The sequence below is a fragment of the Garra rufa genome, chromosome 13 (assembly GCF_049309525.1).
Source record: "Garra rufa chromosome 13, GarRuf1.0, whole genome shotgun sequence".
Classification (NCBI taxonomy): domain Eukaryota; kingdom Metazoa; phylum Chordata; class Actinopteri; order Cypriniformes; family Cyprinidae; genus Garra; species Garra rufa.
The window spans coordinates 7,401,075-7,421,613 of NC_133373.1; the positions used below are offsets into that span (position 1 = coordinate 7,401,075).

Here is a 20,539-nt window from a genome sequence, read left to right on the forward strand (position 1 = left end):
CTTAACTTAAATGCCTTTACATCAAGGGACCAGTTACTATCAAGTGTTGGCCCTTTTTGACTTGGGCCAGTAAGAAACTACCCAAAACACCCTAGAAATGGCATAGCAACATCATAAAATCACCCAAAACACCCTAGAATCATGACAGTGAGTTTTGGACAGAAAAATACATTTATAAACGTATGTTTCCAGCAAATCAATATTTTTTTGTAGGCTTTGAAACACATTGCCTGCATGAGCTTTGTGGTAAAACAACACCGTATGAATTCTGAGAAGGATTATAGTTGCCTAGCTGTTGAAAAACAATGGTTGAGTACAAATAGATGTGCTTTTCTCCTTAGTCCGTTATAAACAATGTTTGTTGAGACATTGTTGGCAGGAGTAAACGCAACAGCAGCGTTATTCAAATTGGTTGTCACTGTATTGATTGATTGTGGATGGCCTGAAATGCCCTGTGCAGAGAAATATTACTTGCTCCATCTAAAATTAAACCCATTATACGCTCACTGCGAGGAGTTGTTTGTCTCGAGATCATATTTAATAAAATTCGGGCTTCAAGCGGCTTTTCGAATGACCAGGAGTGCATAATTTTTTTTTTATGAACACCCCTGGGGACAAAATAAATGAATTTTCTCAGTCCAGATATTTTCCCTGCAATACGTGTCATTAGTTTATAAGGGAAATTAATCTGTAAAGAATAGGCTTGTTTTGTTCGATTGTTCCGTTTCCAATTCTGCCGTCATCGTTGAACATCCTTCAAAGGATAAATCCGTAGGAGAGCAGTAGATTTATTGGAAGTTGAATAATAATTTTTATTTTTTTAGAATTCACAGATTTGATCCTGTTTTTGAAACTGAAGGGCATCTCTTCACTGATTTCATGCAGATGTCTGGCGGTCACTCTCCTTGTCTGGATGTAATGTAGTCGTTTTGTTTGTGGAACTTTCCATGTCTCCTTTTTTTTTTTTATACGAGCTGTCATTGTTTGACTACTTTTAGCACAGAATCATCACGCGTCCCTGAGGAATGACATGCTATGTGCCTCCCACTCGGTGGCAAGATCTTCACCTGAAACGGGCGTAATCCTGTCAGATATGATGAAAAACAGTCCCCAGAAGAATCCTTCACAAAAATGAATCTGGCGCCCTGCCCGATCTTGGCAGAAATATGCAGTGGAGGGGGAAAAATGTGAGGAAAATAAATGGCTGCAAACAAAACCTGATTTTCGATTGACTGGCAGTAGAGCCAAGATCAAGAAATCGGTGCCAAAAACATGTCTGTGCTAAAAACAGATCCTAATTATTATTATTATCATTGATAATTTCTAATAGTAATCATAAAATACTAATTATTATTATTGACAATAAAAAAGTTGAGATCTTTACAGTGACAACTAAACAACAACCATACAAACCAATTAGAAACATGATGTTGTAGTACATATGTATTTATTAAGACGTTCCTATCACATAATACCATTCTTGTCTTAACATGCTGTCTAATGTCAGACTACTGAAAGGGTAAGCCAAAGAGTAGAATGAAAAGTTGTGACGGCATGCACTATGCTATAGATCTAACTGTCGTCTCTTCTGTTCACACTCCTGTTGTGAATGTTTCTAAAAGCTCAGTGCTCAGTCCCTGGCTTCCATGATCTCTCCCTCTTTCCAAACTCTAGAGAAAACATCTTTTCCTAACAGCTGCAGCATTTATTCTCTCCCTCCCTCTCTCCTTCCGTCCCTCTGTTCCTCCTTCTCTCTCTTGCACAAAGTGATAAACATGTTATTGTGCCCTCTACGGCTTTAGCCAGATGGATTCTCCCCCATCTCACTTTGTTTGTTGTCATTGTTATTACTCTCCAAATGTCCTTGAGTCTGAAGGCACTCATACATTTCATCTGGTCTCTCATTCCCTCGTCCAAACCTCTCCGACCTCCCACGGTGCTCCAGACGTGAGAAAACTGCAAGAATTTGAGCTGCCCTACGTGTCCATCACCAGCCTGCATAGTCCTGACTACCGTATCGTCCTCCGTAAAAGGTACAAAACTTATTTTGTAAATAATGGTTGAGCATTATGTCCAATACCAATATATACAGTTGAGGTCAAAAGTTTACACCCCCCTTTCAGAATCTGCTAAATGTTCATTATTTTACCAAAATAAGAGGGATCATACAAAAAATGCATGTTATTGTTTGTTTGGTACTGAGCTGAATAAGATGTTTACATATAGTCCATGTAGTTGCCTCTGAAAATGTGATATTTAGGCAAAATAAGAAAAATCTCCGTTCTGTTCAAAAGTTTTCATCCCCTGCTTGGTTTTTCCTTCTGGAGCATCAGTGAGCGTTTGAACCTTCTGTATTGGTTGCAATCCCTCAGTTGTACTCAGTGTGAATAATTATACAGTCATTGATGGAAAGGGTTCAAATACACAAAAATTATGGAAAACCAAAGAATTTGTGGGACCTGAAGGGTTTTTCTAAAGAACAGCAGGCAGTTTAACTCTTCAGGATCAACAAGGGACTTATAAACAAATATCACTGAGCAAAAACACAGCTGTGGATCATTTAGGTAACAACACAGTATTAAGAATCAAGGGGATGTAAACTTTTGAACGGGGTCATTTTTTATAAATTCAACTATTATTTTCTCTTTGGACTATATGTAAACCTCTTATATGTGAAATCTCTTATTCAGGTCAGTATTAAATAAACAACAACAAACATTTTGTATGATCCCTATTATTTTAGCAAAATAATTAACATTTTGCAGATTCTGAAAAGGGGATGTTAAACTTTTGACCTGTATACAGGTATAACACAAATATATATATTTATGTGGCTTAGAGTGTAAGTTCTCATAAAAATTGTTAGTTGTCCTTTTAAATACTTCTAAATTGATTACAAAAACAGCCTTTTTAAAGCGATAATCCACCAAAAAAAAAAGGAAAATCTGTCATTTACTCAACTTCACGTCATTTTAAACCTGTATGTCTTTCTTCCTTCTGTGGAACATAAAATATATTTTGGAGAACATATGAGATTTCTAAGCTCCAAAAAGGATGCCATATGATAACCATGCTGTGAAGAACAGACCAAAACTGAAACATGGTTCATGAATTAACCATTCAGAGTAGTTTTATGAACTGAGCCATTGAGATGATTTAATGAAAGCATCAAGAAGAGCTAGGGTTGATATCAAGATTTTCACTAAATAGATTTTAAATAAATTTTGGTCTTAAATTCTCTCAAAGTTATCAGATAAATTGGAAAACATACTGAACTAAGTCGTATGGACCTCGTTCTTGATACTATGGTGCTTTTTTGTCATATTTGAGCTTGACTGCTGCAAGAGTTACTTACTTTTATTATATAAGAATTAATGGGCAAGATGTTCTTCAAAGATTCACCTTTCAGATTCCACAGAATAATAAAATAAATATGATAAGGGCACAGAGGAACAGTATCATTGGAATCACTTTCAAACAGTTTTTTTTTTTCAGCTTGAGCATTTAAAGTGGCAGATGACATAATTGCAGTGAATGCATAAAATGTAGTTATTGTTCTTGTTGTGAACAGGCCTAAAATGATAAAATAATTTTCATTTCTGTTGAACTATCTCTTTAATATAGCTTAAACTTTCCAGATTTCCAGTTTAAAGTTGTTTCTCAGAAACTTCATGAGTGCTTCCCAACATATCATTTTATTGGTGAGGGGTTTTAAAGGGATAGTTCACCCAAAAATGACAATTCTATCTTTAATTACTCACCCTCATGTTGTTCCAAACCTGTAAGACCTCCGTTCATCTTCAAAACACAAATTAAGATATTTTTGATCAAATCCGAGAGCTTACTGACCCTGCATAGACCGCAACTACCACATTCAAGGCCCAGAAAGGTAGTAAGGACCTCATTAAAATAGTCCATGTGACATCAGTAGTTCAACCGTAATTTTATGAAGCTGCGAGAATACGTTTTGTGCACACAGAAAACAAAAATATCAACTTTATTCAACAATTTCTTCTCTTCTGACGCATGTACAGACAATTAACTAAGAGAGATGGACATTCTATGTAAGCACAATTGCTCCTGCATCGTTATTTTTGTTTTCTTTGCGCACAAAAAGTATTCATAGCTTCATAACATTACGGTTGAAGTATTGATGGACTATTTTAACGATATCCTTACTACCTTTCTGGGCCTTGAACATGGTAGTTGCATTGCTGTCTATGCAGGCTTAGAAAGCTCTCAGATTTCATTCAAAATAAATGTCTTATGGGATTGGAACAACATAAAGGTGAGTAATTCATGACAAAATTTAATTTTTTTTGGGTGAACTATCCCTTTAACAAACAGCTCTCGAAGGGCTATTCAACTCATGGATATTTGCTTTAGGAAGCGGTGCCCCACAAGGCTCCATCTTCACTGTGTTTAAATGACTAGAGAGGCACTTTTTGCCTTCCTGTTGTAGACGTGGGTCTGATCATGTGGTTCTGTGCGGCAGGAGTTTTAATATTGGCACTTTAGACTTTTTGGACTCAGCCACAGCTGGATTTAGACATCTCTATTATAACTCAAACGGTCTCTAAAGTGCTGTGCTTTACAGAATCTCTGAAGTGGTTCAAGCAATACAAACTTCATTATTTATTCTCAGGAAAGTGCGCATCCGCACACAGAATATAAATGTTGATGTTCCTAGTGGTTTATTAACAGCAGTATTCATCAGATGCCCTTTGGAGTGTGCGGTTTATGTAATAGAATAATTTGCAAGAATCAGGGGGGATTATTTATGCAAAATCTCCAAGCAAGGGCATTGAAACACCATGTGTTTCGACATGTGCATTGGAAACAGGTATGAAGGTGTTATGTGAACATAGATTTCCCTTTTTTAGCACATTAGCACAGCTTAGCAGAGATTATTTTGCTAAAAATGTTTCCACTTTCACCTCTTATGCATCCTTGCCGCTAAATCTCACACCTCTTCATCATATTCTGTTGAAAAATGCGCACAAGATGCTGGCGTGTTTTTCTTTTCAGTCCCCTCAGGAGAACCGCAGGCCTCTTGACCTACTTTACAGGAGACTACAGACAGCCTTCAGCCAGATCCCACCTGTTCACTACATCAGGCATGGAATATAGATCTGGCTGCTCTGATCGGCTGCTGACAGGCAGGAAAGGATAGAAAAGCACAAGAGATAAATGAAAAACACAGCACTTGTGACATTTAGTTTTACTGTGAAAAAATACAATACTGTTCAAAACTTTGGTGTTGTTTTTTTAAAGGAGTTAAGACTTTTATTTGGCAAATGATGCAATAAATGAATCTAACATGAAGGTAATGTTACAGAAGATTTTTATTTCAATTAAATGCTGTTGTTTTGAAATTTCTATTCAGAAAATGTAAGAATCCTCAAAAAATCCATCTTGATTTCTACAAAAATATTAATCAGCACAACTGTTTTCAGCATTGATGATAATAATAATAATAATAGTAATAATAATAAGTGTTTCTTGAGCAGCAAATCTGCATATTAGATTTCTGAAGGATTATGTGACACTGAAGACTGAAGTAATTGCTGCTGAAAATACAGCTTTCAGCATCACAGGAATAATTTACATAATTAAAAAAATTTATTTTTTTTATCAAATATATGCAACCTTGGTAAATATAAGAGACTTTAAAACACATTAAAAATCTTTTGGATGGTAGTGTACATTTTTTTTTCTTTTTTTATATTAAAATAGAAAATTATTTTATATTTTAATCTTAATTGATATTACAGATTTTATTATATTTTTTTGATCAAATAAATGCAGCCTTGGTGAGTATAAGAGACTTTTTAAAACAAATAAAAAAAATAATAATTTGAACGGTAGTATACTTTTAAAAATAAAAAAAAGTTTTTAGTTTTTTTATGTTAAAATAGAAAAAGATATTAACTGTATTTTAGGTCAAATAAATGCAGCCTTAGTGAATATAAGAGACTTTAAAATACATAAAAATATTTTGAACAGTGGTGTAAAATAAAAATAAAGTTTTCTTTTGTAAAAAAAAAAAAAGTTGTTGTCATTTCTTGATATCGATTTTACTGTATTTTTACTCAAATAAATGCAGACTTGGTGAATATATAAAACTATAAAACACATTTAAGAAATATTTTGAATGGTAGTGTAAATTTATATATTTTTTTATTTTTAGGCTTTTTATTTATTTATTTTTATTTTTTATATTAAAATAGAGAAGTTATTTTTGGTTGTAAAAATATTTCTTGATATTACCGATTTTACTGTACTTTTTATCATAAAAGACTTCAAAAAAATTTAACGGTAATGTACATTTTTTTTAAATAGTTTTTTTCTTTTTTATATTAAAATAGAATTTCTTTTTTTATTATTTGTATTTTTTTGATATTACAGATTTTACTGTATTTTTAATAAAATAAATGCAGCCTTGGTGAATATAAGAAACTTTAAAATACATTTTTAATAATTTGAATGGTGGTATACATTTAAAAATTATTTTTTATTTTAAATTAATAATTTAATTTCTTGATATCAATTTTACTGTTTTTTTGATCAAATAAATGCAGACTTGGTGAATATAAAACACATTTTAAAAATATTGTGAACGATAGTGTAAATGTATTATTTTTTTATTTTACATTTTTAATAGTTTTTTTCTTTTTATTACAATAGAGAAGTTATTTTTAGTTGTAAAAATATTTCTTGATATTACCGATTTTACTGTACTTTTTATCATAAAAGACTTCAAAAAAATTTAACGGTAATGTACATTTTTTTTTAAATAGTTTTTTTCTTTTTTATATTAAAATAGAATTTCTTTTTTATTATTATTATTTTTTTTTTTTTTTTTTTTTGATATTACAGATTTTACAGTATTTTTAATAAAATAAATGCAGCCTTGGTGAATATAATTGACTTTAAAACACATTAAAAAAATCTTTTGGAACGGTAGTGTACTTTTTTTCTTCTTTTTTTAAAACACATTTAAAAAATCACACAAAAAAAATTATAGTTATTAGAAAAGTGGGGGTTTTTTTAGTGGTAATAATATTTCTTGATATTACATATTTTACTGTATTTTCTATCAAATAAATACAGCATTGAAGAATGTAAGAGACTTTAAAACACATAAAAAAACCTTTTGAACGGTAGTGTGCTTTTTTTTTTTTTGACAACATAAATTTCACAAAACATGCTCCCATGCTTTTCCCCCTGCTCTCTGCCTCTCATGTATAGTTTAAGAACGTTCCAGCATCAACCGCTAAAAGCTCTCAAATGAGATTTAACGGATATCCAGTTTTGGCTGCTGTGTGAACAATATCTATTGTTATGCAAGACTGCATCTTTGTGCTCTTAGAAACTCTGCTAAAACTTATTTAACTGGCCTCGTTCTGCCCACGGCGTGATGAGAATAGTTTTTGACATATGGACGGTCAGGATGGCCATTGAGCTGCTCATTTGCCAGATTGTCGTTTGCTTCCAGGCAAATGGAGACATACACTGCAGTAGCATTTGTTCAGTAACATATACACTAACATTTCTGTGTAGCTATAGACCATTCTTTTCTCTAAGTTTAACCTAATGGAGGATTTAATTAAAATTCTTCTAGAGTATTGGTAAGCTGTCGTCTTGTTGGATCCTCAGGCGTGTGTATAGAAGTGCTGTGATTATGCGGTAAAATGCAGCGCGGGTGATTTTAAGTCGCTTTAGTGATTAATGGTTTTAGATGATACATCAGAAAGCAGATGTGATCAAAGAGGAGGAAGGTAAATTATAGCATTTCCCTTGCATAACTGATCATTATTGTCTCCTGCCCTGTTCTTAGCTACTGGGACACAGCGTACGACAGTGATGTCATGGACGACAGCGTGGGACTCAACTTGTTATATGCTCAGGTAAGAGTCTTCGAGTTTAAAAGATACTGCGTGTGTGGTCCATCGCACAAAAAGTTGTCATAATGTGCATGAGAGGTCTGGGTAATTGCATTTTTATATAATGTATTCAGTGGCTGCAGTACTTTACAAATACAAGCTTTTCTGAAGATCCAGGACTTTATAAAAATTGCATCTACAACAGTTTACTGCCATAATAAAAGTGATAATGTCAATATATAATGTATGTTTTTGAGTTAATAGGATTTTTTTTTTTTAAACACAGCTATGTCATAATTATTCAACCCCTATTCAACATTGCTGTTTTAAGTCACTTATTTTTTTATGGTAGGGAACAAAATAGTCTTAAAACACAATTAAGCCTTTAGAAACTCTATTAAAAAACAGAATTAGCTTGGGGTGTTACACATATATATAGTTAGTCCATGCATGTGCTGAAGTTCAGTAGCAAATATGGTAAAGTCAGAAAGCTCTCACAAAAGCTATAGAGAAGAAATAGTTTTATTATATTAGAAACTTTAAGGCTACATGATTTGCAAGACATTAAAAGTTTCTACAGACACAGCTGGCAGCCTTATTCCTTAGTTTAAAGTGAGTTGTACCAGAAAACCTTTAAGGGTGTTGAACAAAGCACAAAATCATAAAAGGTTTGATCTGAGCAACTGAGAAAAACCTGCAATGTACAGACAAAGACTTCCATAGTGACCCGACGAAAGCTTTCATGTTGAGACATCTTGCTGAATACCACTCTTGACCAAGAAAATAGGCTGACTTGAATATGCTAAAATTCATTTGGATAGACCTGTAGAGTTCTGGAAGAATGTTTAATGGAGTTATGTGACCAAACAGGAACTTTTTGGATCTATGGATCAGCGGTATGTCTGGTGCAAAAAAGGCAAAGCTTATAAGCAGAAGAACACTATCTCCATCATCAAACTTGGAGGTGGATCAGTCCTGTTATGGGGTAGTTTTACCGTAGCAGGATGTGGAAAACATGACCGTATGAAGGACATCATGGATTCTTTGAAGTATCAGGCCATTTTGGCAAGAATTGTGATGCCTTCGGTGCAAAGACTGAAGCTTATGATCAATGGATTTTCCTGCAGGACAATCATCCCATAGTATACATCCAAATCTACTTATGCTTGGTTCAGGGATCAGTCATAGAATGTTCTTGAGTGGCTTTTTCAGTCTCCAGATGTAATTCTCATTAAAAATATTTGGTTGAATTTGAAGAAAGCAGTGGCAAAGGGAAAACTAAAGATTATCAGTGATCTGAAAGCTTTTTCAGGCGAGGAGTGGGCCAAGATTGCAGTAGAGAGGTGACTTTAGGGGGTTGAATAATTTTGAACATAACGTTTAAAGCCAATTAATTTTTTTTTAATTATTATATATCAATTTACATTTTCAGAATTACCCAAATGTGTATTAATAAACTTTCTCCAATAGTGTACTGATGCCTTTGTTCAATTGTTTTCACAAAATGTCTCACAGGTCAAGAGGGTTAAATAATTTTGATTGCAACAGTACACTTTGTAGGAATCATGCAGAAACTGGCTTATGTATAGTTATCATCATTATTATTATTATTATTATTTTTTTTTAACTTAAATAAAAAAAAGAATAAAAATACTGAGGTAACTAATTTGAAAACTAATACATTTTCATGACTCCAAAACTAACTAAAATAAAAAAGACTAAACCTTTTTTTTCCCCCTAAAACTAGACCTTTTTTGTTTGTTTTTTAATGTAACCCTGGACCACAAAACCAGTCTTAAGTAGCATGGGTATATTTATAGCAATAGCCAAAAATACATTGTATGGGTCAAAATTATTTTTCTTTTATGGCAAAAATTTATTAGGAAAGAACATGTTGCATGAAGATATTTTGTAAATTACTTAATTACTTAATAGTGATTAGTAATATGCATTGCTAAGAACTTCATTTTGACAACTTTAAAGGTGATTTTCTCAATATTTAGATTTTTTTGCACCCTCTGATTTCAGATTTTCAAATAGTTGTATCTCAGACAAATATTGCCCTTTCCTAGCAAACCACACATCAATACAAAGCTTTTTTTTATTCAGCTTTCAAATGATGTATAAATCTCAATTTAAAAAAACTGACCCTTATGACTGGTTTTGTATTCTATGGTCATGGATATATTATAAAAAAACCCACCAGAATTTAAGTAATTTACTAAATTCCAATAATACCAGACTCCTGAGAAATTTATACTCCATTAAACATTTTAAATAGTATTTTAAACTTTATTTGTTGCATATTAACTTCTGCAGCCATAAAACATAAATTAAAATTTAACCACTAAAATGAAATAAACTAGAACTAAAAATGAACATTTTAACATTTATAACTAAATTAACCCTGACTGCATATTAAGCAGGGATTATTATGGAAAAACTACACAAATCTTCCTTAAAAACAATGTATTCAGTCAAGTTCATAGTGAGAGAAACAGATTTTTTCCTCTTTCTTCCACTCAGACGGTGTCTGACATAGAGCGGGGATGGATCCTCGTGAACAAAGAGCAGCACAGACAGCTGAAATCCCTGCAGGAGAAAGGCTCAAAGAAGGAGGTACGGCTGAGCTCCGCCACGCACGTTATTTGATCTCCCTAGTGTCTGTGAGCTGGAAAGAAATTGACTGCTATTGTAAAAGCTGAAGTCCATTCTCAGATGTGAATGTATTATGTTGAAGCCTCAATAGTCTAGTAGTAATTTGTGTCTGTTACATAATCATCCGCGTTTCTAAGTATATTTTGTCCCTCAGTTCATCAGATTGGCTCAGACACTGAAGTACTACGGCTATATCAAGTTCGATCCCTGCATCACAGATTTTCCTGAGAAGGGCTGTCATGTTATAGTCGGCGCAGGCAACAACGAACTCAACTTTCACGTCAAATTGCCCAGTGATCAGATGAAAGAGGGTAGCTTCAAAGTCACACGCATGAGATGCTGGCGGGTCACCTCATCTGTAAGTTTGATTAAGAAGTCTCTTACAATATTGCAGGCAGAATATTTTGAACTATAGGGGGCGCCATTATTTCGATGGTGTGAAGTGGTTGCACTCAGTGAGCAATACGCCTTATTCAGCCCGCTGCCATTTTGAATCGAAAACGAGGCTGTGAGGGATAGCAGTCCAGCAGCGGCCACTGTGGCGCATTGTTGCATACCGGGATGTAGATCGTATAGCCGTAAAATAATAGGTCATTTCACATTTTCCACAGGAAAAAGAGCTCCAGAAAACGTGGATTGATCGACAGGACATATAACCTCACTTTCAGGTAACAATATTGCATTTAAGAAAATGACTGTGGAAACTAGCCGGTTGGCTAATTGCTAATTTATAATGCGAGCATGTTTATCTTCCTTTAAACGTTTACGCAGAGCTAACATGTTATGTACTACTACAACAACTAAACTAAATATCTCCATTTTGTATAGATTACAAAGAACACAAAAGTGCTCAACATTTTACTCAGGATTGTTTTTCAAAAACACTGACTGGAATTAGGACGCTTGAGGAGGGTTCAGCTCCGTCTGTGTTTACCTGGACTCTAAGACCTCACGAAAAGAAAACCTTGCGATTGTAAATGAAAAAGATATTCTTTTTAAATGATGTTTTAAAGATTAACATGTTTAATAGTTTGTGTTAAGAGCCTGCAGTTAACGTTAGATCGTAAGCCTCTTTCAGACAACATGTTAAGTCATACAAAAAACAGTGGGTTGAAAGTTTATTTTTATGCAAAGCGATCAAAAGATAACATTTATTTATTAGTTTGCCATGTAGTGTTTGATGTCAACCCCTTTTAAAATCGCAAAATGATATTCAGAACATTATTTTTTTGTTTCTGTCTTGCTTTAGACAAGGAAAATGTCATGTTTATCGTAATTTCATAATAAAGGTCGGGAAGACGCTTATGACCTAGCTGCAGGCTCTTAACACAAACCATTAAGCATTTTAATCTATATAACATCATTTGAAAAACTCTGTGTAAGCGTTTAAAGGAAGATAAACATGCTCCCATTAGAAATTAGCAGTCTTTCCACAGTCATTTTCTCAAAAAAATGCAATATTGTTACCTGAAAGTTAGGTTATATGTCCTGTCGAACAATCCACGTTTTCTGGAGCTCTTTGTCCTGTGGAAAAATGTGAAATAACCTATTATTTTACGGCTATACGATCTACATCCCGGTACGCAACAATGCGCCACAGTGGGCGCTGCTGGACTACTATCCCTCACAGCCTCGTTTTCGATTCAAAATGGCAGCGGGCTGAATAAGGCGTATTGGCACTACCTGTTGCTATTTTTACCGCAACACAAGTAAATAAAATACAGATACTATGCCATATTTTGCGGCTTTTGGTTGTAATTTTCAGTCGAAAGGCAACGAGAAGCAATGCAAATCTTTACTGCTCTCAAAGCGATAAGAATGAGAAGATGTCTGTGGATGACTAAAACTTTCTAAAGACCAGTGTCTTTGTTCTCTCCACTTTAGCCCTGATGCCTTTTAAGGCTTTTAGTTAACCAGAGCTACTGAAAGAGCTTACAAACGGCAGAGGCAAGAAACGCTAGATGCCATTTTGGCAGGATATAAACATGCCGACGCTTGTCATGACGCCATAGCCACTGAGTTTCTTCACATGGATTTTACTCGATGTCCAGGGGCATTTAGACTCATTGTGGGGGAAAAAATGGGTTTTAAGCCTACGCTTTATCTCCATCGCCACCAGTAGCTGTGGTCATTGTATCAGTATTTTATTTTCTGAGTTGTGTTGCGGTAAAAATAGCAACAGGTTGAGCCAGTAGCTTAGAGAGTGCCATTTTATCAAATCAATTTGATTATGATCAAAAATAATGGCACCCACCCATTATGGCACCAACATAAATCATAAAGGATTTCTACTACATATTTCAGTATGAGACATAATTTTTGTTATATTAAGCCACGTAAGTCTTCATACATCTGTTTAGTATGTTGTTGTCATCATTAGACATTACACAAGAGTCTGATTGGCTGCATTTGACCTGAAGGCCACAAAAGTCGTTTTGCAGTTCCTGAGTTAATTCCTAAAGTATGTGAATAGTTGAGGTATAGAATGAGGTCACATTTTTAAAGAAAGAGTCACACCACTTGGATTATAGGCATACAGTCCATTTAAAATGTATTTAGATACCTTCAACATTTCTCACATTATCACAGTCTATTCGCTACAGTTTAGAAAATGGTATTAAAATATGACTGTTTCAGAACAATTTCATCTTGATAATCACAAATTAGAATTAGGTTGTCAGCTGTTAAATTTAAGGACACAATTAGATAATAATAATTTAGGTCAACCAATTACCAAGCAATGCTTAATTTTGTTCAGTCTGTGGTGTAAAAAAAGGTTGCATTAGCAATTAAGGACAAAACACTTAAGCAAAACATGATTAGGTCAAAGGTGTTTTTTGGTCCCAAATTTGTATACGATTTTACTGGTATCCCACTGTATGATTTTTTTTTTTTTAATTATGTCATGGTTTACTTTATTTTGCTATCCTCACTTACATAAATTAACTGTAGTGTTCTGCACCCACTAGTGAAAAAATATTTACAAAATTATATCTGGTGTCTGAATAATTTTTGGTTTGACTATAGTTCCTTAAATCATGCTTTTTAAAAGCATATTTTAAAAATAACTTGACAGCTTTATTTGAGCCTGGAATAGTCAACTATCTATAAAAAGCTTTCTTTTATTTTATTTGTGGAAAAAGGCAAACATACAAAAAATGTAACATTAAAAAATAACAGCTTTTTGCTGTAAGAATGTGAATAAAAGTGAAATTATATACTAATTTGTTTAAATAAATATGCTAAATAAAAATAAAATGCTTAAAATAAATATTATTTTAAATGCTACAGGTGATTTTAGGCACTACAACATTATACAGTATGAAAAATGGATTCAGTGAGCAGTGAAAAAGGCTTTTAAAAGGCTTTATAAAATATATGTGACCCTGGACCACAAAACCATAAGGGTCTTAAGGGTCAGTTTTTTGAAATTGAGATTTAAACATCATCTGAAAGCTGAATAAATAAGCTTTCAATTGACAATATTGAATAATATTTAACTGAGATACAGCTATTTGAAAGTCTGAAATCTGAGGGTGCAAAAAAAAATCTAAATACTGAGAAAATCGCCTTTAAAGTTGTCCAAATGAAGTTCTTAGCAATGCATATTACTAATCAAGAACTACGTTTTGATATATTTATAGTAGGAAATTTACAAAATATCTTCATGAAACATGATCTTAACTTAATATATATTCTAAAATCTATCATTTTGACCCATAAAATGTATTTTGGCTACTTTTTATTATATAATTTCTTTTTTCCAAATGGTATGTACTAAGTTTTACAATAAGGATGTAGGAGAACTTCCTTTTGCGTCTCCAGACAACTGTTTTCTCCAAATTCTTCTATGACTGTCTCCTTAGGCATGTCTGGTTGGTCTATTTCGGAAAATGGGAAGTTGAAACGGGGATGACCAAAAAAGCCACTTTCAGCAAGAAAAAGAGACTGTGTTCTTTGTCTCCTTGCTTGCTTCTAGCAATCAGCTACCAGACGCTCATCTGTCTATACATGTATTTTTATTTCATGGGAATCCACTAATTGTATGCCTTGATGCTTTTCTGCATCTATTTTAGAATTTTTAGAATATCAAACAAAATGAATACAATCTAAATCTTCATTTTATATCTAAAAGTATTAAATGTTCTAACTCCATCCCTTGTTTTTAAACAAACGTGCCGCATTCAGCAACAATATCTAAACAACTTCTTGTGAGAATGTTAAAACTATTTTAAGTTTGGTCCAATACAAACACGTTAATGTGTGCTCTGGCATTTCATTAGCCAGAGGAAGTTGTCTCCGCTCCACTCTGCAGTGGTCTTGGCTTGGTCTTTGCCCTGGAATACAGTTGTGTTACTAATGAGCTTAGAACGGCCGTCCTCTGAGACCAAGACCTGACGCTGAGGATGCTGGGACTGCGCAGCCATGTCTCTCTAATGGGACTGACAGAGTTTCCAGTGTCTGTGCAAAGAAAGTTGGCTGTTTTGTGTCTTCTGAGACCATTCTAATGAGACACTTTTATGTGTTGTGCTGGTGATGCTATGTGATTACGAGGACGATGACATTTAGAGCAGAGCTAATGAAGACTAATTGAGCTTTGAAGGTAATTGCCATGTAGAGGAGTTTAGAAATGGCCTCTGTAATTGCCTCGACACAAATAACAATGATTATGATGATCGTATTTGTGATGACCCGGTCTGATTCTACAGCAGGTGCCTGTGGCGAATGGTACCGCGAACCCAAGCAGTTCCAGTAAATGTGACGTGAAACTAGAGCTGGCCTTCGAGTACTTGATGAGCAAAGACCGTCTGCAGTGGGTCACCATCACAAGTCCACAGGTCAGCGCAGAATCACTCGCAGATTGTTATTAAAAGTCTATACTAGTCTGTCTAAATAAAAACAAAATGCTTAGGAATTCATTTAAAGGATAACTATTGCCAAAATGCAACATGGGCTGTTTTTTTTTTACTGTAAACGAGACAAACTTATATCTAAAAGCATAATTACGACAAACGAGCCGTTTTTGAGATTGACCGTGATTTCGTTTTGTGGTCAGTGGCCGGTGAATGGGAGTACTAGGGGCATAACGCGCATCAAAATCGATAACCATGAAACTTTGCTTGAAGTATCGCCTGGGTCTCTACACATGAACTCGAGCATTGAAAACATTGTTTGTGTACACAGAGTTTACTAAAAAGAAAGGTTTTGAACAACTCACTTTCACTGTTTGGGTTTCCGCTCGCAGCCGTCTTGCCAGTCAAGAGGTGTCGATCTCCGAATGCGAATGAATGGACTCCATAGGACGAAATATTAGGCTTATATGAGGCTCTTTTTACAACTAGAAGGTTAATATTGTTTTTCACTTGCGACAAAACAACGAATTAGTGAAAGTTAGTTGTTCAAAAACGTTCTTTTTAGTAAACTCTGTGTACACAAACAATGTTCTCAATGTTCGAGTTCATGTGTAGAGACCCAGGCGATACTTTGAGCAAAGTTTCATGGTGTGTCGAGCCTTCTTAGTGTTGTAAAAATATCGATTTTGATGCGCTCAAAGTTATGCCCCTAGAACTGCCGTTCACCGGCCATTGACCACAAAACGAAATCACGGTCGATCTCAAAAACGGCTTGTTTGTCGTAATTATGCTTTTATACATGAGTTTGTCTCGTTTACAGTAAAAAAAAAAACAGCCCAGGTTGCATTTTGGCAATAGTTATCCTTTAAATAGCCAATATACACCAATAAATAATGTAAATTAATAAATAACGACTTGACCACTCTTGTTTTTCCCCAGGCTATCATGATGAGTATCTGTCTGCAGTCTATGGTAGATGAGCTGATGGTGAAAAAATCTGGCGGAAACATTAAAAAGGTCAGTAGGTCGTTTCTCTTTTTGTAGAGACCTGCCAAATATCTGTAGAGTTTCTGAAATATCTTTCAGTCGGTGAATGCATCTGTTTTTTGTTACATGGGTAATCTGATCTTAAATGTTGGCTAAATCCTCTTTGTTTACTGGAGAGATTTGAGTAAATCTAGTTGTGCAAAACACAGCTCACTTCAGTTTTTTTTTAAGTCAAGATGTAACAGATGTAGGAACAGATCTTTTTCTTTTTATACTGACACGTACATCCAAATGAAGAAAGGATTATTGAAAAAGGAAAAAAATGTTGGGCCGAGTTTTGGTTTCATCCATCGGTTGTTGATTGGATGGAGGCAGATCAGAATGCAAGTTCAGGATTGGTCACAAGAAAGGGGGCGTGGGCTATCAGATTAAATATTAGGAGAAGTCTGGTATACATCACCGGAGAAAAGAGAACACTTCGTCAAATGACTGAGCTGTGCGACATTGATTAAAAATTACAAGTAAACAAAAAATGCATAGCTCAATAACTATTTAGAAATTTGATTTTTATAGAAGTTCACTTCCAGAATAAAAAATTCCCTCCATTTGCTCCAAGATGTTCATGTCTGTCTGTCCTAGTGGACTTCAGTGGTGGCCAATGGGTTGAGGTCCAAATTGCAGTTTCAGTGCAGCTTCTAAGGGCTCTACACGATCCCAACCAAGGAATAAGAGTCTTATCTAGAGAAACTGACATTTTCTTAAAAAAAAAAAAAAGTACATACTTTTAACCGCAAATACTCATCTTGCATTAGCTCTGCATTGCACGTTTTCACACATTACATAATCATGCTTAAAAGCTCACACAGGTTAGTTCTTCATCTGTGTACTTCAGTTCAAAAAGAGGGTAGGGCAAACAACTCCATCTCATGTTCACCTCCAAATTCAAACTAATTTGACGTGTTGTCCTTTTTTTTTGTAAAGGGCGTTTGACTTTCTTTGCATGTTCACTTTGTAAACACTGGGTTGGTAGTTCCACCTACGTCACGTGTGACCTTTTCAACGTGAATACTTAAAGGAGTAGTTCACTTTCAGAACAAGAATTTACAGATAATGTACTGACCCCCTTGTCATCCAAGATGTTCATGTCTTTCTTTCTTCAGTCGTAAAGAAATGGTGTTTTTGAGGAAAACATTTCAGGATTTCTCTCCATATAGTGGACTTCTATGGTGCCCCTGAGTTTGAACTTCCAAAATGCAGTTTAAATGCAGTTTCAAAGGGCTCTAAAAAGATTTACAACTTATATACTTTCTAATCTCAAACTCTTGTCTTGCCGAGCTAGACAAGACAAGCAATTGAGGTTAAAAAGTATATAAATTGTAATTTTTTTTTTTTAAATAACCCATCGTTTTGCTAGATAAGACCCTTCTTTCCTTGGCTGTGATCGTTTAGAGACCTTTGAAGCTGTATTTTGGAAGTTCAAACTTGGGGGCACCATAGAAGTCCATTATATGGAGAGAAATCCTGAAACGTTTTACTCAAAAAATCATTTTTCTAACGACTGAAGAAAGAAAGACATGAACATCTTGGATGACAAGGGGGTGAGTACACTATCTGTACATTTTTGTTCTGAGTTTTGTACTCCTTTAATGCGTGAGGTTTGTGGTTAAAAAGTATGTAAATTTTTATTGTTTTTAGAAAATGACCAATCGTTTCACTAGACTGGGCTGGGATCGTGTAGAGCCCTTTGAAGCAGCATTGAAACTGCAATTTGGACCTTCAACACATTGATCCCCATTCCATTGATGTTCACTATATGAGGAAAACCATTTTGTATTTTGTTCATTTAGGAGAGGAATTCTCTATATTTTTGTCTAAGTTTGTGATTATGATGTGTTTCCAGCAGATGCAGAAGAAGCGACTGAATGGCACGCTCCAGCGGTCTGACAGTCAGCAAGCTGTGAAGTCTCCTCCATTACTGGTGGGCATAGAGGACTTTTCTAATGCAGAACGCATCTGCTTTTCATATGGAAAATGTACTATAGTTGACATGTGATGTGCATGACTGTTTTACAGGATTCCCCTGATCCCAGCCGTGAACAAGTAGTCAAACTCTCTGTGAGTTGTCGATGGTTTTCATTTCCTTATAATCAACTTACAAAGAAATATCCAATATAGTGTTATTTTAGTATCACTTGTACACTATCATAGTATTTATCTTTAAATATCTTTATTCTTTTTACAGTTTCAATGTTTATTTTAATTGTAGGTTTAGCCATTTTAGTACTTCAGTTTAAAGGAGACCTATGTTGCCCCTTTTTACAAGCCTTAGGTGTCCCCAGAATGTGTCTGTGAAGTTTCAGCTCAAAATACCCCACAGATAATTTATTATATCATTTTGAAAATGCCTATTTTGAGTGGAAGCAGAAACACTGTTTTGTGTATGTCTCTTTAATGCAAATGAGCTGTTGCTCCACACCCCCTTTTCCAGAATAGAGCTGTGCCTTTACAGCTTGTACCTCAGATACTCTGCTAAAAACATCTGTTTGGTTCGGATTATCATCAGTGTTGTTTTCGTCAACGATGACGATGACGAAATCATTTCGTTGACGCCACTTTTTTTCATGACGATAACGAGACGATGACCAGGGTTCGTACGGGTGCTTGAATTCCTTGAAAATGCTTGAATTTTAATGTAGTGTTTTCAAGGTTTGAAAAATGCTTGGATTTTGGATAAAGTGCTTGAAAGTGCTTGAATATGCAGTTGCATCGGTTTCATATTAATTCGCTTTCATACTAAATAGTTATTTTTTGTTATGCTTATAATATGTAAAAGAAAGAAAAGAAAAAAACAGCTCCGCTCGAGTGTGCACGTGAGGCTGTAGTGTGATCCACCGGTCTTTCTTGATGCGCGCCCTCTGATGGAACAGAGCGGTAGATAAAACAAGCCAGTTATCAGGAGGTTGTTGCATCAGTCCTCGATGGCTTGAAAACGACAAATAAGAATTATGTTTAAAACGAGAATTTGGGGATCGCAAAATTTCCATCCCGGGGCTATTGTGTTCTCCAGTCGGGCTACCAAAATGTTTCACCGGACTATCCTAAAGTAGAGGGCTCGTGCGGGTCATTACGAACTCATCAATTTAGCCATATCAAAGTTAAGGCTATAAAAAGTTTTAAATGTATTAAGTAGTATAAGAAAAGGCTTAATTATAAGTTTAAGAGTTAGGGACGGAAATAATCGCGATAGGGCTGGATAAAACTTCAAAAGGCAATGATGTCATATTGAATAAACATACACACTGCACGTTTCAAAGTCAAAACGCGGCACGGATGTCTTTATATGAATGTATCTGAAGGGAACCGACTGTCCTCAGAAACGTTGGCATTTTCATTTCATGCCTGATAAAACTGCGTTAATGCTGATTTGTGTACAGCCGTTACTAGGAAACCGTAGAATTTCAGCACTCCTAAAGCGCCCCCTCGTGACAGGGAATGAATTTGCGAATATTCCGCTGTTTAGTAAGATTATTACAAATATTGGCCCATGTTTTTATGCAGCAAACACATAAGAGTTGTAAATGTAAAAGTTATGTGCTTTCTAAAAATCTAGACAATTAAGACAGTAATATTTATATTTTAAATAAATTATACTTGATTTATCCATTTTAAAGGTATAAATGCTGAAATGCCATTGTATAAGATGTTCTGTTTTTGTGAAAATCTGAATTATAAATCATGTCATTTTATGGCTTAATGTTACTGTACATTGTTCAACCCCACTACGGTGTTCTTTTACTTGTGTAGCTCTTAAACAAGGTCATAAATTGCCTTAAATTGATATTTAAAAATTCTGCAGATACACTGTAAATAGTGAAAAAAAATACCTTGATATTTGTGAATAGAAAATCAGATAGGAGTCTAAATGTCAATCAAAAATATTTTCAATGTTTAAAAAATGGTCTTTTTTCATTTGGGCCAGTTAAATTTTATTATTAATTTTATAGTGTCTTTTTGACTACCTTTTAGTACTTTTAGGCTGAAATGTGAAATGTATTTGTGAAAATCCTTCAAGTTTTAGAATTTTAGTTTATCATATTTTTTTACAGTCATTTTATACCAGTCATTAATGTTACCATAGACATTGCCCTACTCCAC

At 34.6% G+C, this 20,539-nt stretch overlaps 1 protein-coding gene across 2 annotated transcripts in view; it reads left to right on the forward strand.

The window, feature by feature from the left end:
- The window catches only part of snx17 (sorting nexin 17), a 47,510-nt gene that overhangs the window by 22,103 nt on the left and 4,868 nt on the right, over nt 1–20,539 (forward strand). Inside the window, exons 7-14 of one of the 2 annotated variants that reach the window (XM_073816598.1) lie at nt 1,946–2,033; nt 7,841–7,910; nt 10,413–10,505; nt 10,699–10,902; nt 15,254–15,382; nt 16,337–16,414; nt 18,285–18,362; nt 18,458–18,499. In XM_073816598.1, the coding sequence (XP_073672699.1) occupies nt 1,946–2,033; nt 7,841–7,910; nt 10,413–10,505; nt 10,699–10,902; nt 15,254–15,382; nt 16,337–16,414; nt 18,285–18,362; nt 18,458–18,499 (782 nt within the window). The remainder of the gene's footprint in view (nt 1–1,945; nt 2,034–7,840; nt 7,911–10,412; nt 10,506–10,698; nt 10,903–15,253; nt 15,383–16,336; nt 16,415–18,284; nt 18,363–18,457; nt 18,500–20,539) is intronic. The other variant, XM_073816599.1, reaches the window with a different exon arrangement.